General features: G+C 36.7%; 1 protein-coding gene across 1 annotated transcript in view; it reads left to right on the top strand.

Annotated features, from left to right (window-relative positions):
* The first annotated feature begins 3064 nt into the window (after window positions 1-3064).
* Window positions 3065-19677, top strand: part of LOC129240520 (sodium-coupled monocarboxylate transporter 1) — a 28163-nt gene continuing 11550 nt past the window's right edge. Inside the window, exons 1-3 of the mRNA XM_054876415.1 lie at window positions 3065-3132; window positions 3757-3822; window positions 14675-15392. Coding sequence (XP_054732390.1) covers window positions 15033-15392 — 360 coding nt within the window. The 5' untranslated portion in view covers window positions 3065-3132; window positions 3757-3822; window positions 14675-15032. The remainder of the gene's footprint in view (window positions 3133-3756; window positions 3823-14674; window positions 15393-19677) is intronic.

The following is a 19677-nucleotide window of genomic DNA, read 5'->3' on the forward strand; positions in this document are numbered from 1 at the left end:
CCGATGATCCTGATGACATCGAACATCTTATTTTCTCTTCGTTTTGTTTTATTGTTCCTATTGTTGATTCATTTAATTTAAAATGTCTAGCAATATCAGCTACCCTTTCCTTTTCGAAGTCTATCCAAAATTTTAATTTTGGTTTCCATTGAGATAAATTTTCGTTTTGGCATTTTTGGGGCCTAAATTACAATTTAATTGATAAGCTTTTGATTGAGCTATAAAAAAATTAAAAGAAACTTACTGATTATGAAATGTATTTTCACAAAATTAACTTGTAAGACAAAGAACACAAGCATATAAATCCTCTACCTTTAAATGTTTTAAAAATTTATTTTTATGAAAACTTTTTAACAAAATTGTTTTACAAATGTTTTAAAACTTGGTGATGTAATTCTCATGACTTCTTTACTGTGAATGACGAGACAAACATAAAAATCCAAAAAATCTTTCAAAATTTAATTTTCGGGAAATCCCCTTTTTATAAATAAAAATGCGCCTGTAAATGTTAAAAAAAAATTGCGTCGTAACTTTGCCGTTAATTTGAAAATCGCATGATAGGAGTACCGCGTCAAAGGAAATTTTCCGCATTTTGCGAACCGCGTTGTAGCGAAAACGCACTATAGAAGTCCCGCGTTATAGGAGGGTTACCTGTACCCTTTTATTCTTGTCTCCCCTAGAAGTGGTTGGTAAACAGAATGCAGGTAACACTGCTGCTCGGCTTGCCGCAACCAATCAATGGTGCGATTTAGATGTTGGACTCTCGGCCATGTACTCGGTCTGAGTCCAACAAATCCTGTTGATTATTGTTTGAATGAACCATACTTTGGTAGGTTAATTCGAAATAGAATTCTAGCTAGACGTGAGTATGTTGACAATATACCGTGTCAAGCAAAATGTTGGATTTTTGGTGGAAACGCCACCTGTTCTAACTTCTAAATACTTTACTGCACTACCCTTGCAATCAAATCTAATGTTCAATGATTTCAACGGAAATTTAAATTGATATATTCACACAAGGTGAATTCCAAAATAAACAAGGCTGAGGTAAAATAGAAACGACAGGAGCTTTGTTCTGATAACTTCGAGTTTATTTATTCAAAATAATCCCTTCTGACCTCGATACACTTTCGCGATCTAAAAGCTTTTCGAAACAGTGTTTCAGGTAATTGATTGGAATGTCCTTCAGGATGTCGGTACAAGCCATTTGGATGGCCTCTACGGGCGTAAAACGTTTTCCTTTCATGGCCAAATGCAATTTTCCGAATAGGTAGAAATCACAGGGAGCCATATCAGGCGAATACGGTGAGTGATTGATGGTTAAAATGCGATTTGTAGTCAAAAAATCAGTTACAAGAGTGGACCGATGAGATGGTGCATTATCATGCAATAAGCGCCAGCTTCCTGCTTCGCGGTATTCAGGGCGAATTCGACGAATGCCATGCAACGATTGCTTAAAAACGCCAAGATAGAAAATTGCATTGACGGTTTGGCCCATTGGCACGAACTCCTTGTGAACAATTCCCTTCGAATCGCAAAAACAAATGAGCATCGACTTGATTTTGGACTTCTCCAAACGCGATTTTTTGGATGGTGGCTCGTCTGAGGCTTTCTAGTCGACACTTTGACGCTTAGTTTGAGATTCATGTTGAAAGCACTACGTTTCAGCACGAACTACAATGTTGTTCTTAATGTTGAATTCTTAGCAATTTTTGGTTCTCAGTTAATTTTTGGTCCTCAGTCAACTCCGATTCCTTGAATTTCGATGATTTCGTTTCATTTTTGATAAATTTACGAACGATGTCTATGGAGTTTTCGGTGACTACTGATTTTGGGCCGCATCTTCATTGTCATTTATGTCCTCACAACCATCTCTGAAACGTGTAAACCACCCATGAGGTCTGGCACGAGATAGACAATCATCGCCATAAACTTTTTTCATCAATTCAAATGTTTCGGTAAACGTTTTACCGATTTTAAAACAAAATTTGATATTAGCTCTTTGTTCGAAACTCATTTTTGTATCGATGACACAAACATACTGACACTTTAGACGCAATAACTTCGCTTCCTCTGAACCGAATGTCACCAAGCTTTTACTGGAAGTCAGCTAGGGATGCAACTTCCAACGCACTAACTCATTAAGAAGATGGGGCCATCAAACACTTTTTTATGACGCCAGTCTTGTTTATTTTGGACTTCACCTTGTATATACGGGATTCAAAAACTTTTCATTCACACATAATTACTTATATGTACATATGTATGTATATGCAATGCATTTATAATTGAAAAATTCCTTGCGCATGAGTGATTGGGAAATACCGCTAGAATCGCTTCTAAATCACACTAATACTTTTGCATAAAGAGAGGGAGAGGCAAACACTTTCCCATTTTACCCGCTTAGTTATGCACATTTGAATGTTTACGCAGTGCCATGTGCAACTCTGTATGTATTGACATATTTTTTGTATTTCAATTGAGAGCGCAAAACTTTTTCACCGCAATGCACACAATTTTCACGTTCATTATCAATGACGTCCATTGCACCTCGCACAGTGTTTGTGGTCACTGGCGTGGTCAAGAATCGCTCGACGTCGACGAGACCCTACGACGCTCAAGTATAATTAAATAAATTAACGTGTCCATGCGACGCACACACACACACATACATGCATATGTTATTGCAAATAAATGCATTTTTTTGATAAAATAATTACGAAGACATACAAAAACAAATCAGTATAGCTTTGTTTATTTATTAGAACACATACATACGTACATATGTACCTGAAGTTTTTTATACTTTCCGACCACTTTCCGAAGGTGGCGCCTTTTCGCTACATACATACATGTATGTACATGCGCGTGTATATATGCACTACTTATGTATGTACGAGTCCCTGAGTATATTAAACGTTGCAGCCAAAATGCATTACTGACTGAGGATATGTGGCTGTGTACCTTCTGCGGGTATGTGCCAACCTCCTTCCACTTGACTCTGGGTGGGGGTGGTTATCTTTGATTGCTTGCAACGGCATTCATTCAGTTCAGTTGGTGATCGTCGCGAAGCAGTCGTTGCCTTTCAACTTGTGGTGTGCACAGACTTATGAGCACAAAATAAAGTCACACGTACATATTTATTTTTATGTGCCGCGAGTAGAATGCAATTTAATCGGTTTCGAAATATTGAAATTTGAATGCAAACTATATTGGGATTGAAATGGAAAATTAATAATTTGAAAAAAAAAAAAAAAAATTACAATAATAATAATAAATAAATAAAATTATAAAAACAATGCGCGAATTTTGTTTTTAGTCTTTTTAAACCAAAATTTGTTTTAATTTCGAATTATTACAATTTGAATGCAAACTATATTGGGATTGAAATGGAAAATTAATAATTTGAAAAAAATAATAATAATAATAACAATAATAATAAGAAATAAATAGAATTACAAAAGCAATGTGCGAACTTTTTTTTAGTCTTATTAAACCAAAATTTGTTTTAATTGATTTCGAATTATTACAATTTGAATGCAAACAATTCTGGGATTGAAATGGAAAATTAATAACTCAAAAAAAAGAAAAAAATAGCAATAATAAATAAATAAAATTACAAAAACAATGCGCGAAATTTTTTTTAGTCTTATTTACAATTTTGGGATTGAAATGGAAAATGAATAATTTGAAAAAAAAAATAACAATAATAATAATTTATAAATAAAATTACAAAAACAACGAATTTTTTTTTAGCCTTGTTGAACCCAAATTTGTTGTAAATCACGAAAACATATAAAGTTCAGGAAAAAGTAATAAAAGGTTAAAAATATTAATACTAATCCGCCTGCGTTTTAAAAATCTCAAATTTGAACGACCACTACTTTTGCTGTCTGTGCAAATATATTTGTGTAGGTAACTAAGTATAAATGCACGTGAATTTACTTTATTAAACCAATGCAGGAAAGAGGAGATTAACTTTTTTGCAATCATCTTTGTCTACCGCATTTCATTCACCTTCAAGTGCAAGGATCAAATTCAAGTGCACCGAAAACTTTGCTCAATTTATTCAAGGAATATTTTATTACTTATGCAAATCTCCACAAATTAATATCAATCAGCAAATCAACGTTGCACCCATCCATCAAAGCAACAACATCCATTGCATGCGCCACTTATATCATTACACGTGAATAGAAACGTATGTACGTGAAGGCACGAAGACGGAAAATTTTATTTTCAATTCATTGTGCAGATGGACAAAATGATTTTGTTTTATTTGAATTTATGTAGCGGAAGGTGCATTGAAATATTTACTGTGAATGAAGGTTATACCTTCAGCGAAACCTAAACTTTTTGGTTTAGAGCGAATGAAGGGCCATTTGACATACGCGAAATATTTTTAAACTAATTTTAAGCGCGACCAAAAACGAACCGATAAATGAACTATGGGGTCATTCAAAATAAGCGCCTAGATGTTGTTCAAAAAAAACATGCAAAAATTTAGATTCTTTCAGGTTTCACTCTTTTTATTCAAAACTAGCATTTCCCAGTGGGCTTCGCACCACCATACATAAAATGTTTTTTTATAGCGCAAGAAATTTTTCATATTAAGTTTTCTTTATAGAACTCGTAAAATGTTTAAACAGTTGAATTAGTTGATTTTTTTCATTCAACATACTTTCTAAAGATGTCACAATAGCCTTTTCTGTACTTTTTTAAAATTTGATTGTGGTGGTCACCTATATACAGGTAAGGTGAAAGAGCCGATAAAAACTTGTAATTAAACTTTGATTCTTTAATTTTCAATTCAATTTTTTACGCTAAATAAATTATGCTAATATAAAATAAATAAAGTTAAAAATGTTTTTCCAATTCCTGGAATGCTCCAGTTTTTATTATATTTTCGTCCAAAATTAATATTAACATAATACACTTACAACCACAACAGTACAACAAAACGCTCATAAGCGGCTGTGCATTTGTTGTTGTTTTCCCATACAGGCATTTCGTATGAGAGGAAACCATTACTCACATAAAATGTCATAACTCAGGAACGGCTGCACCGATTTCAATCAAACTTCACACAAACCACCTCCTTAAAGATAGAAAAGAGCTCTAAAACTTTTGTGTCAATCGGTTCGGCGGTTCTTGAGTTATAAGATTACCAAGGAAATGTAACTACTTTTTATATATATAGATACGGCGTTTAATTAGATGGGAAAAATGACATCATTTAAATGCTCATATACAGGGTTGGCCATATTAAACTGACCCATTGAGTAACCCTATAACTTTTTACTGTAATTTGAAATCTAAGGTTTACGTCAACAAGCCAAAGACACTAGGCGCACTTAAGGCCAATATCCGACGGGAAATAGCCGCCATATCGGCCGAGACGCTGGCCAAAACTATGGAAAACGCCGAAAAACGGGCACATTACGCTATACGAGCTAAGGGCGACCACTTGCGCGGTATCATATTCAAAAAGTGATGTAAACGAATCTCCTTGAACTATATTAAATTAAATGTTTTTCACAATGAAACACAAAAAAATGTTTCTTTTTCCATATTTTTTTAATAATCACATGGGTCAGTTTAATATGGCCAACCCTGTATATGAGCACGACGTCTACAGGTAAAATCCGCCGAATAGTCGCCGTCGATTCATGAATGCCTAATTGTTGAGAACCTCGAGATATCCATGCTGAAGGTAGTTTAGCAACACTTTGCGCTACAGCAGCAACCTTCTCAACAGAACGTCCTGTTTTTGGTCTGCCAGTCCTCTTTCTATCCTCGACAGCACCATTTTCTTGACATTTTTCCAGCAACCTTTGAATTGTGGACTCTTTTGTGCGGTTATTTCCACCAAAAATATCACGAATTTGCGATATGTTGTTCTTAAAGATAGCCAATCATCATAATAAGTTCCAGTAATTCTAACGCGTTGTTCTTTCGTCTAAAATTGTCCATCTGTCTGCTTGACAAATGACATAAAAACTTCCATCCAAGAACTATTCACTACTGACATCTAGCCGCCACTTTTGAAAGACCCTTTATTAGTGAAGGGTTGTTTAAGTGTAATGGTATTTTTTTCGCTTTATTTATTCATTTCAGTCTACAGATAAATCTTAAAGACTCTTAAAACTGCTTTTACTAACTATTTAGGTTAGGTTAGTCAGGTTGCTTGTCCAAGGCAAGACACTCGGTGACCCTAAGACCCATTGTGATACCTGCATTTCATTACCATCCCCTGACTAAGTTGCTTAAACCACTTCGATCTTTTTAAGAAGTAACTAGTCTCTCCAGTTAGACATTTTGTAAATTTCCCAAATTTGGGAATTTGAATTTGGTACCCCCGCAAAACTAATATGGCTATGCAAGATAACGTTGCTCAATACCGGCAGCGCCGTCAGAATTGAGCCGTTTGATACAAAACGAGGTTTCAGACAGGGTGTCTCGCTGTCGTATGACTTCTTTAACCTGATGTTGGGAGGATCGTACGAGGCGCAGAGCTTAATCGCTCGGACCAAATATTTTATAAGAGCATACAATTGTTGGTGTATGCCGATGATATTGTTAGTTCTGTTAGTTCTGCCTTCTCCAAACTGAATAAAGGGGCAAAGCGAATGGGTCTGGTGGTGAACGAGGACAAAACGAAGTATCTCCTGTCATCAAACAAACAGTCAGCACCCACGTCACGGTTAACAGTTATGATTTCGAGGTTGTAAAGGACTTCGTATACTTAGGAACCAGCATTAACACCGATAACAATGTCAGCCTTGAAATCCAACGCAGAATTTCTCTTGCCAACAAGTGTTACTTTGGGCTAAGTAGGCAACTGAGCATTAAGTCCTCTTTCGACGAACAAAACTAACACTCTACAAGACTCTCATCATGCCCGTCCTAAAGTATGGCGCAGAAGCGTGAACGATGACAACATCCGATGAAGCGACGCTTGGAGTGTTTGAGAGAAAGATTCTGCGCAAGATTTTTGGACCTTTGCACGTTAGCAGCGGCGAATATCACAGGCGATGGAACGATGAGCTGTATGAGCTTTACGACGACATAGATATAGCGCAGCGAACCGGTTCTGAAAGTATTCGATGCGGTACCAGCTGGTGGTAGCAGAGGAAGAGGAAGGTCTCCTCTGCGTTGGAAAGATCAGGTGGAGAAGGACTTGGCTTCACTTGGTGTGTTCAACAGGTGCCGATTAGCACGAGAAAGAAACGACTGATAAGCGGTTATCGCGCCAATTAAGAAGAAGAAGAAAAATAAGAATGTGCGCGTACACTCTTTTTGGGTATTTGGCCGAGCTCCTCCTCCTATTTGTCGTGTGCGTCTTGATGATGTTTTGCAAATGGAGGGACCTACAATCTCAAGCCGACTCCGAACGGCAGATATTTTTTGTGAGGACAGGTATGCCATTGCCTGTCGAGGGGCGGCGGCTATTAGAAAAAACTTTTTCTTCATTTTGGTGTTTCACCGAGGTTTGAACCTACGAAGTTGTAGAGCATTCACATGGGAGATGTTGTACCGACTAAATCTCTTTTTCATCTCCACAACTCCCGCAGAAGTTATTGCGAGGTGCACGCGTTCTACTGGCAAGGGTGCTAATAGGGCAGCGACTCGTTATAACACATGTAAAGACGCTGGTAGTTGAGCTGTTGAATCCAATCAGAAATTTTGTCCTTTTTCAGATTCAGTTTTAGCCAGAGTGGTTTTTAGACTCTGCAGTTAGTAGTCAGAGACCATCTTCTATTCTATTTCTGCGATTACACTCAAGTCAATCGCAGTGTATAGTTCGTTTAGAGGAATACTTATGTCCTCTACCATTCGCTGAAGGTCAAGCCTAGAGTCTTTTCTGGCACACTCATCCTTTCTTTTATTTCCCCAGAGTTGCCGGGGAACCAACAAAGTGTGGCGTTTTGAGTTGAATAAGCGAGAGCGACCTCCTGTATTCTTTAACATATCTTGAATAAATGTACGCTGAGGCTAGTGCCACGATCACTGCTTGACTACCAACAAAAATGGTAAGTCCTTTAGTCCTATCGTTTAGACGGCTTAGTCTATAGCGTGGATCTTAGCTTGGAAGACGCTACACCGGGGCGGAGATGTAAAGGAGCAGATTAGTACACTTCCGATCCAGTGCCATTGCCCATCTCTGAGCTGTCAGTATGGTAACCTTTCTCATCAGATATTAGTCTGGTCTGCTAATACTTACTGTCGGGTATTCGTATTGTATAGTCTTTGTTCAGATCCATCTTGGGTGCCAGATAGTCTGTTTTGGATGCGTCTTGCAAGTGTTTCACAGATAGTAGAACTGATGCAGAGGGAAATCTCCCCGTGCTTTAAAGCGTTGGCTTGACTTCAGTTAGGCTATATAAAAAAAAAAAATACCAGTCTAACGGTTAGACGCGATAGAAGTGAAACCTTCCGTAAAACAAACTGAGAGAGAATGAGACGAAAGCAGCATTAGGGGCGGGATAATTATAGGTTCATTATAATATTGCTATAAAGTTCATATTTTATTTTCTTCATTTTATTATTATTCATCCTCAATGTTTTCAATTTCAACAAATGATACGAGTGGCTTATGATAGCTAAAATATGATACAAATGCTTTGGTTTCGATGTTGTCAACATATCTTTGAAATACCGCGTCAATGGTTGTTTTTGATAGTGTTGTCGATTCAGTGCGATTGTTACACATTTTTAAATTGAATGTTGTATTGAGAAAGTCAATTGAAGGAACCGCTGTGTCCAATGCAAAATTTACGTTAAAATCGCCACTTAAAATCATTGGAACTTTATCGTAATCTTTTCTAAGTATCCGCGATACTTCTGGTGTATACTTTATTAAATTTTCGTGAATGAATTCCGTGATGCTATTTATTGATTTTTTTTTCTGTCGATATTCACGACACTTTTCTGAATTATTTTTCGGCATAATTGCTTTAAATATTTAAAAATTAAAATATTTACGAATATAAAAATACACACGCGGTTGCTATTATGAGCGTCCCCAGCAAAACCTGCGTGACCGAAACTCTAACACAATTACATTTTTTTGAATGTTACAAACACATATGCACGCAGGTTTTGCTGGGGCGTGACCGAAACTCTAACACAATTACACATATGCACTCGTATTTTTGAAAATCGACTTTTTTTTTGGTTCTCCGTCACCTTTGGAAAATGTGTAAACAGTAAGCAAACTTTATTCATATATTTTTCCTCATTTTTGCATCAGTAAAATTAAACAAACGCCGTAGCCGAATGGGTTGGTGCGTGACTACTATTCAGAATTCACAGAGAGAACGTCAGTTCGAATCTCGGTGAAAGCACCAAAATTAAGGAAAACTATTTTTCTAATAGCGCTCACCCCTCAGCAGGCAATGGCAAAACACCGAGTGTATTTCTGCCATGAAAAAAAGCTCCTCATAAACATATCATAAAATAAAATAAAATAACTGTATAAAAAAAATGTTTTTCTTGTGATTCGAACCAAGGATTTTGGATCGGAAGCTCACATTGCTAGTCGCTCGGCTACCGCGTCATGCTGTCGGCGCTGGCCTAAAAGTTATTTAGTTCGTCGCTACGTTTATATCAACATATAATATAACGCTTCGTAGCCAAGAGGGTCGCTTTTTCGTTTCACTTTTTCTCAAATCACTCCCAACGATTCTAAAGAAGTTTTCACTTCAAAAATCGTGGACTCTGCAATGTTTCTAGGTTTCTTGCTTCAACTTGCTTGTAATTCTTGGATTTAAAGTTGAAGTGGAAGTAACTATTATCGTTCCTTCCAATCAACCAAGTCCAATCTGGGAGTATCATACGAGAGGCAATTCGAACCGGATCAAAATTTTCGAACATCTTTGTAAATTGCGTCGACATCCTGAAAGGAAAGAAGGGCAACACGCCTAAAAATCATTTCTGTTAACACTTACGAGCGCTGGTCACAACGCGAAGTGAAAATTGTGGTTTGCAATCGATGCTACGAAAACACGTAGGGCAATTGCCAATTTTTTTAATATACTATAAAAGCTTTATGAAGTTACTTTATGTTCTTTAATTCTTAAACTTTAGCGAACGATTTCCGATTGGGTACAACCACTATGATGTGTGCTTTATTTGGCGCCCCCTACTTAAAATGGGAAACATTTTAAATCAACTCTATTTCGGATTCGCAAACATTGGAAAACACATTCATACATATATCTGTTATATACTCAAATTCTCTCTCGGGTATTTCAAATTAGATTCTATACCCAACCAGTTTAGTACACCGCCAATTACTAGGTTGGAATCACTGATTAAATTAGTAATGGTCTAGACGCCCGCGTGCGGCTCACAACCAAAATGCACATATCTGAGAGGGTGCCTTACATTTGGCGGTTTTATACAAAGCTCTCGGTCGCATAAATGGATAATTGGTGAGCTCATCTGATGTTAACCCGCATTGTCGGCCCTTGGAATTGAGCATTTTTTAGTTTGTAAATTATATTAGAAATATGCATTTCCAGCCTGAAATCAAATATCAAATAAATTCGTTAAAAAAATAAATGGTAATTTTTTTTTTAATATTTATAAAACTGATATACCTATAATTGGAAATAAAAGTGTCATACGAGTATCAATCAAGTGGTTCACAGCTTCTTATGATTGCCAAGAGGCACACCAGACTTTTAATATTCAAAACTTAATCGTTCAAAATGGGAAATATATTTCATACATAACAGCCGAGATTTGTTATGGAAAAATTTTCAAAGAAAATATCCTTCTTACGAAAATCAAAAATTTTAATATAACGCCTACTGATTTTTCTTGAGTGTCTACTCAAATAAAAGTTAGTATGTATGAAACTCTCGGTACAACTCTTTTTGCTTTGTACCTTGAAGAAATTTCGCTTTAAAAAAGTTCTCATTAAATTTAGGTGTGAAATTTCGTTACAAAAATGTTTTCATTTAATTTAGGGAAAGTCCCTGCATAGCTAAAATTTGTTGTTGCTTAAATCTACATAAGGAATTCGCAATATATTTAACCTAGTAAGAATTTTCAAAAAATAAGTTGCTGCATTTTGCGAGGGGCTCCGAACCCACAAGGGGCAAAGCGAAAACTTTCAACTCGTTTTTGGCGAACGCATAATATGTTTCTGTGAAGGCCGTACTTCAAGAAACATTCCATTAAATTCATACATCTTATTGAAAGCATAAAAACAAGTAGTTGATACAAAGATTGTTTTTTAGGACGCTTAGGTTTTCTTAAACAAACAAAAAAATATAATATATCTTCCTAAACTACACATTTTTTTGATTTATTTTATTTATTTATTGTATATTAAGTAGAATAAACAAATATAAAACGTAATATAAAGAAAGGAGTACAAGTATGAAAAGCTATCGACTCGTTTTCTTAAATAAGGGCATATGAGAAAAAAGAAACCGTAGATATCTTACAACTAATTACAGATGATTTTGATTATAGAAATAAATGTGTGAAGTACATATTTCAAATTTATAAAATCTTACTTACAAAATGAATACTTACCTACTTAGAAATTGAGATTAAAATTTGTTATATTAGCAGCGAATACAGATTTTAGTATATTTTAAGGATTTATAGAACCAAACTGATATTTCCTTGAACTCTATAAAAATTGACATTCATTGATGAAGTGTTCCGCTGCTGGGAATGGGAGCAGAATGGGCGAAAGGCAATAGAATTTTCGGTTAGTAGGTGTTGATGATGAACATTATGAAATGGCTGATAACCATATTCAGAGCAACATTACGACTGAATTACGTCCCCCTAAGGTGGAGGGAAGTCAGGGTGGTTTTAATACCAAAGGCTGGTAGGAGCTCGCATACGAAACCGAAAAATTTCAGACCTATTAGCCTTTCCTCATTTCTATTAAAGATGTTAGAGCGATTAATATACGCCTTTATAAGGGAAAACTTGACACCGTCGCTACTCGCGAAATTACAACATGCATACTCTAAAGGTAGATCCACAGAGACAGCATTAAATTCACTAGTTTCAGAGATAGAGAAATCAATAGAGAATAAAGAGTATTCTCGGGTGGCCTTCCTAGACATAGAAGACGCTTTCAACCACATCCTACCGGAGGCCATAACAAGCGCGATGACTGATTTACGTGTCGCTGAGGGCCTTGTGGAATTTACGGAACAGTTGCTACTAGGCAGGTTCGTAATTTCGACGTTGTTCCCCTCGACGATACGCAGATCCGACAAGAGGGGCTCCCCTCAGAGCGGTGTACTTTCTCCTCTGCTGTGGATTCTGGCAATGAATCATTTGTTGAAGCATCTGGAGAAAAGGAGGATACACGTAGTGGCCTACGCAGACGATGTGGCAATATTAATAAGAGGAAAATTCCCAGATACCCTGTGCAATATAATGCAAAATGCATGTCAATGCATCATGTTCACCAGGAAATACAGGATACCTGTTCTAAGCCCCCCTACCCTTGAGGGAATCATACTGTCAATTGTGGGAGAGGCGAGCTACCTAGGACTAGTATTAGATAGGAAGCTCTCGTGGAAACAAACGATTAATGATAACTTAATTCCAGGGTGGTTCAACGAGGACAATGTAGAGTGAGGAGAGGGGACAGCCCTGGTGGTATCACAGCCTGTGCACAGGTGTGTCAACCGACAACCACTATACCTACCTACCTATGAAGGTTACCGCAAAGGGGAGATGAATTTAATTACGTCCAAACAAATTTTTTGTTTTTAAACTTTGTTAAGTGAAGTTAATACTACAATATATATTATAATTTTAGTAGCTCTGTATAGTCAGCTCTTTAAAATAATACAAATTTAATTTAATTAATAGTAATTTTCTCATCTCTGACCACTCTTAACCCCTCATCTTTCCGTTAGGCTCATTTAGTTATCACAAGCGACGTTTTTGTTTTTTGTATTGATAATTGACTTTTAATCATTCTTTGCCATTTAAATAAAGGGCGAGCAGATTGGAGGTACTTTTTCCAACAGAGTTTTTTTGACAGATCACGCGTGACTACTGTCTCAATACATATTTTTTCCAAGTATTCATTGACATTTCATCATGGAAAGACTTTGGCATCAAAAACGTTTACAAATCGTGCAATTACATTACGAAAACCGACGCTCTGTGAGAAATGTTCATCACGCGCTCAACCCGCCCAACTTATGGTGTTCGGCGATGAGGCCCCTTTTTGGCTTAATGGCTACCTCAATAAGCAAAATTGGTATATTTGGGCTGAAGAGCAACCCGAAGCCATTCAAGAACAGCCATTACATCCATTGAAAACTTGAAAACAACCGTTTGGTGCGCTATATGGCCTATGGGCTTGAGGAATCATCGGCCCATATTTCTTCAAAAGCGAGGCTGGCGCCAATGTAACAGTGAATGGAGAACGCTGTCGCCCCATGATAAATAACTTTTTGATGTTGGAAATTGAAACCCGTGATCTTCGGTACTTGCTATACTCGCACATCCCGTGAAACAATGGATTTACTCCGTCGTCGTTTCGGTAAGTAATTTATCTCCCGCCTTGGACCAGTGGATTAGCCACCAAGATCCTATGATATCACACCTTTGGACTTCGGTTGAGGCACTGGAAGCCAATATTACTAAAATTATTCACGAGATACCGAGCGAAGTCTTCCAGAACGTCATTCACAATAGGTGTTTGCGGTTGGCCGAATTACGGAGCAGTTGCGGCCTACATCAAAATTGATCAACCCTTATTTTTTTGTAATATATAGCCTACGGAAAAACTATTGTACCGTCTTTGTAATTCTCATAAATTTCTTTTATAAAATAAAGTTCATTCGACAATAAATATCATATAAGCCAAAGTTTTAAACTTTGTACATAATTTAAAAAAAATCGATAAATTTTTAACAAAACTTCAAATTTTTAATGAGAATAAAAAAAATTGGGTACGCAGTTTTAAAGCCTGGTAAATTATATATTAGTATATTATGATAAAGTCCAGTTTAAATTAGCTTGAAATTGTCGTTGATTTTTGATAGTGTTTTTTTTGGTGAGCGTGATGGGCGTTTCCTTCATATAATAAAAAAAAACGTGTATTCGTTATATGGAGAAACCTTGCGGAAAACGCGCACTAATCTCGGTGCAAAAGACAATGCGCCAAAGGGAAGGTTACAGCAAATCGTTAGAGTCCCATTATAAATAGTCTCTAAATAACGACATGTACGCTCTGTAATTTGGAAAAATTATTAAACAAATCAAGAACTGTTTTGGGTATATTTCTTCTTAATTTTTCCAGATTTCTTCGGTCAAGGCTTTACCGAAGTTTAATACAACGAAACCGTCGTTTCTATTATAACTTTCTATGAACCTTCCTAGGGTGTTCCCCCTTGAACCGCTACTGTGCATGTAAGTCACTTTAGGCGCTTATTAAATCAGATAAAAATGCAACAACAAAAAAAAAAAAGAATAACAACGCATAGCACCCCACTATTTATAAACATAACTTTGTAAGTGTTAGTGACGAATCATCAGTTATTATGGTTGGATGAAGTCCCATACCCCATCCGTGTTGATGTGACACTTAACAGCGCACCTAACGACGAATACGGATTTGCAATTGTGTTAGTGAGTTAAAATTCTTTTTTATCCAAATTGTTCTTGATGCCAGGGCAGAAGAGAAATTTCAGTGAAGACATACACACTCAAATATATACAAAGCATTGTAATGATGCTTAAATGGTTTAGAAGGCGCTTTTGGAAATCTCAGTTCGCGTAAAAATTGTGAAAAGAGCAGACAAACGCGGATTAGCGCGCTTAATGCGGGATGCGCTAAGCGAAACTTTCAAAAATAAAAAAAGTATAATAACTATGTAATCTAATTCCACAATCACAACAAACACAAAACGTAAATTTCTTTAAAAACGGGAACCACTCGTGGAAAACCTACACGCAATCGTCTGGCGCACAATTACGGATTCAGTGACATAAATTCTTCGTAGTGCAAACGGAAATTCTGGCCTACCAAAATGACTGATATAGATGATATTATCGCGAAGTTGCAGCGCTTCACTTGGCCGGATTATGGCGTTTTCATAGCTATGTTTGTGATCTGCATAATGATTGGCATCTACTTTGGATTCATGCATCGCAGCCTCTCGGAGTCCGACTATCTAATGGGTGGACGCAATATGCTTATACTGCCCATTGCCCTTTCGCTGGTGGCGAGTTTTATTTCTGGCATCACTTTATTGGGATTGCCGACGGAAGTCTACTCCTATGGGATACAGTATTTATATGTCTCACTGGGAGTAATGGCTATGGGAGTGGTTATGGGAGTATTTTATCTACCCGTATTTCACGAGTTGAACATCACATCAACGTATGAGGTAAGTGTTCAAGTTGGTTGATGCTTATAATAAAAACATATTACTTTTGTTAATCGAGGGTTGCTGCTTGAGTTTTGCTATAGCCGAATACGTTGGTGCGTTACTACCATTCGGTAGGGCTCAAAGCCCACTTAGTGCACGAATCGCTAAACTGATAGAAATTGTTTTTTCTAAGAACGGTCACCGCTCGTCTGGCCATAGCAGCCATCCGAATGTATTTCTACCATGAAGCTCGAAGCTCATTTGTGGAACAACATCCACTATGATTTCTTTTACTGGTCGGTCGCAAAAATTATAAAAATGCGTGGCGTAAATTATAAAAAAAAATTTAGTTCATACTACAGCAAAAACCATAAAAACAAAAAAACCAAAAAACCATATAAATTTTAGAACTTTGTACAATTCTTTTCAAAATTCCATCAAGGCTCTGAACTTTTTAACCAGAGTTTTTAGAATTTTTCTAGGTACGCAGTTTTATAACCCACTGCATTTCAATATAACCAAGTGTAAGTTTCAAGTGACTACGAAATGCCGATGAATTTTGGCAATTTTTTTCTTGACGGTACTAGGCTTTTCCCTCCATATAAAAAAATTCGACCATCTGTGTGGTATGGAAAAAATGCTGATATCTCAGCGAAAAACATTTAGCAAATTAAGAAAAATTCTGGTTAAAGTTAAAGTGTAAAGTTTTGATGAATATTTTAAAATTATAAAAAATTTTATATAATTTTTGAAACTTTGCATTATATGGTTTTTGTTGCAGAATGAACTATATTTTTATTAAAAAAATTGAGGTTTGGTTATAATTTTGCAATGGGGAATATAGTAGAAAATCTAAGGGGATCGAATTAGTAGTGGTTAGGCCAAGTATAAGTAAAAATAAATACCTACATATTTATGGCGTTACAAAAATATTGTCCATGAAGATCAATACACTTCCGCATGTGCATGAACCCATGGATGATAGATTTACAAGGTTTGCTCTTTAACTATGGTGAATAAGAATATTGTGTGGGGAACTTCGGCTGCCACGTCACTTGAAAGATTCAGTCGAATTCTACACGATCATTTCAAATAGCAATGGAGCAGTATACGCGTTACTGTGCTAATTTTTTCTTATTAGGTGTGCAACTAAGTTCTCGCTGTTTGTCAATAGATGCCGCCAGCAGTGTATGCTAGTCGATTCTAACATAACCTAAACGCCATAAACCAAGCTTAGTCATATGGTGAACAACTGCTTCGACACATTAATGGTTTTGTTTTGGTATCATATACTTTTGGTTTTGTGAAAATGTCGGATTTTGTGCCGAATAATAGGCGGGAAGTGTTGATTTTCCTCTTTCATTCGAAAAAAACGGCGGCGGAAGCGCATGAAGAGCTATAAAAAGTTTATGGAGATGCTGCTTGAAATGAAACAACGTGCCGAGATTGGATCCGTCGCTTCAAAGACGGTGATTTTAATGTTGACGACCGTCCGCGTGAAGGAAGGCCAAAAACCTTCGAAGACGCTGAATTGGAGGCATTGCTCAATGAGGATCCGTGTCAAACGCAAGAAAAGCTTGCTTTAATATTAGAAGTTACGCGCCCGCCAATACATTTCCAAGCGATTGCATGCTTTTCGGATGATTCAGAAAAAGGGGTCTTGGGTTCCTTATGAGCTAAAACCAAGGCTTGTTGAACGTCATTTTTTTCGTCTGTGAACATCTGCTCCAGCGGCAAGAAAGGAAGGAGTTTCTTCATCGCGTCGTGACGGGTGATGAAAAATGGGTTCATTACAGCAATCCAAAGAAAAGAAAGTCATGGGGACTGCCCGGTCATGCTTCTACATCATCGCCTCGGCCGAATATTCACGCTATGCGATTGAGCCAGTGCTCGGCGTGAAGCGGCCGCAATACGCGGAGAAGCATGAAAAAGTGATTCTACAGGTATGCATTACAACGCTCGGCCTCACGTTGTCAAACCCGTTAAAACCTATCTAGAAACACTGAAATGGGAAATCCTAGCCCACCCGCCATATTATCCAGATATTGCGCCGTCCGATTATCACCTGTTCCGATCGATGGCACATCGTCTAGATGACCAGCCGTTCCATTCCTATGAAGACATCAAAAAATGGCTTGACTCGTGGATAGCCTCAACAGATGAATAGTTTTATTGCGACGGTATACGAGATCTACCTTCAGTGATTCACTTGTAACCATTTTTTCAGAATAAAGTTATTTATTGTAAAAAAAAAAACAGCGAGAACTTAGTTGCGCACAATCTGACAGAATCTGATTTTTTTGGAAATATATTTCCTGTTACGTCAGCCCATCAGCTGATTCTCTCAAATTCGCTCAGAGCCGATTAACGGTCTGATATTGGCCACACCATAAACATCTTTTCACAATGGTATAAACCCATTTTCGAAGCAATTTTCCGCTCCGATTGAGAAAAATCTAAAACAAATGACTTTAAGGCATCAAAGATTTCAAAAAACGTTGACTTTTTATTTGGTTCTTGAAGAGGAAGAAGTAATTCAGTCAACGATTTGTTGAATGCTGAAGACCCGCTTTGTACCATGGTTCCGCTTACGATTCGTTCTCAGTCTAATAAAATGTTACCATATTCACATTTTACGATTAGACTTAATTCAGTAAAATATGAGATCTCTCTTAAACAAAACATTTAAATCTGATCGTAAGTGGATCGGGATAGTATAAATGCAAGAATGATAGAAACAAGATTGCGCCCATCAGAGAGTGCGTGACGTCACATTAGCTGAGTTGTGCAGTGTTGCCAACCGTTTGCTCTTCGCAATAAATTTAGTGCTTTTTTATACCCAAAATGCGAACATTTTTAAGTTTGGTGTTTGTTTCTGTTTCTTTTTAATTTAAAGCTACCGATACTGTAAGTTAAAAAAAAATATATTATTAAATAAAAGAAAGGTTAAAGGTTAAGAAAGGTCAGTCTGAAAAGATTTTGGTGCTAATGAAAATTTGTTGATTCTTATAAAAGAGAGATTTGACCGCTGAAAGGAGAAGAGCTATCAACAATAAGTACAATCGTGAACAATGTGACCAGATGTTAAAAAAAAGTAAAGCTAAATAAAACTTAGTGAATTATTGAACTAATTTAAAGGAAAATGTATATTTTACAAAATTATAAACATTACGTTTTAATTAGAACAGGCTAGAAAAATGTCATGAAGAAAGAACTAAAACTTCGAGACTAAATAACAACAAAAAAATGCTAAATCAAGTTACGAAAATGGTAAACTGGCCATACTGGTCATCAATTGTGCTAATATGACGTCACTCATTGTCAAATTCACTGAGAGCAAAATATCGATACCGCGATAGGCGCTACCTCATTACTCTCTCCATAATATTTTATCAGATAGAGAGCAGAATGAGATCGAACCGTGATTGACACTATGGTGTGAAGCGGCTATAAAAATTTACTTGTTTGGGCCGAAGTGTGAGAACTTGCATTGTCGTGTGGGCAAGGATTCGTCTTCTGCTATTTACTTATTTTATTTTTTCATAAATTGACCATTTCATGATGTTCTAATGGCACAGTGGCGAGATGTTTAATAATCGCCTTGAAAGGCCCGAACAACCGAGATTTAGGTTTGAATTTATGTATACGCAAAGATCTGCATATAGGCATTCCTCTGCACTAATCGACCAGAGCATTTTTTGAGCGACTCTCAAATTATGCGATGTACAGCATGGACAAATCTTTTTGAAGGCTATTAGTGAGCAAAGAGCACATTATAAAAAATATATCCTACCATTTAAAATGTTACAATTTACGTTCGAAATGTCAGATTTCTTATTCCCAAACTGGTGTTGCCATATCTCAAAACTAAAGTAGCTACCTTCGTATGTACGTATCTTCATGTGTATCAACATGTGCAAGTGAAATGCAGCGTTCGCACAAAGATAAATCCAATTCAATTAGATTAGTTAATGCACAAGATTCAACAATTGTGTCCACCCATACATACTCATACATATGTAGAGTTGGGTTTCGGGAATTTCCCGACGGGAATTCTCGAGAAATTCTCGATATTTTTCCATCCCGAATCTCGAGAATTGAAATTTTTAGCATTTCGGGAAATCCCGAATCTCGAGAATGTTTCAAGATTTCTCGAGAAATCCATTTTTTTTTTTAATTTTTGTTGTCAAATATTAAGAGAAAAAACAATTCTTTCAAAAGTAAAAGAATACACATACATACATATGATTAATACCTGGAAACACCAAACTGTAACGGCCGTTATGTTACAAAGAACCGCACA

This window comes from Anastrepha obliqua, chromosome 1 (assembly GCF_027943255.1).
Source record: "Anastrepha obliqua isolate idAnaObli1 chromosome 1, idAnaObli1_1.0, whole genome shotgun sequence".
NCBI lineage: Eukaryota > Metazoa > Arthropoda > Insecta > Diptera > Tephritidae > Anastrepha > Anastrepha obliqua.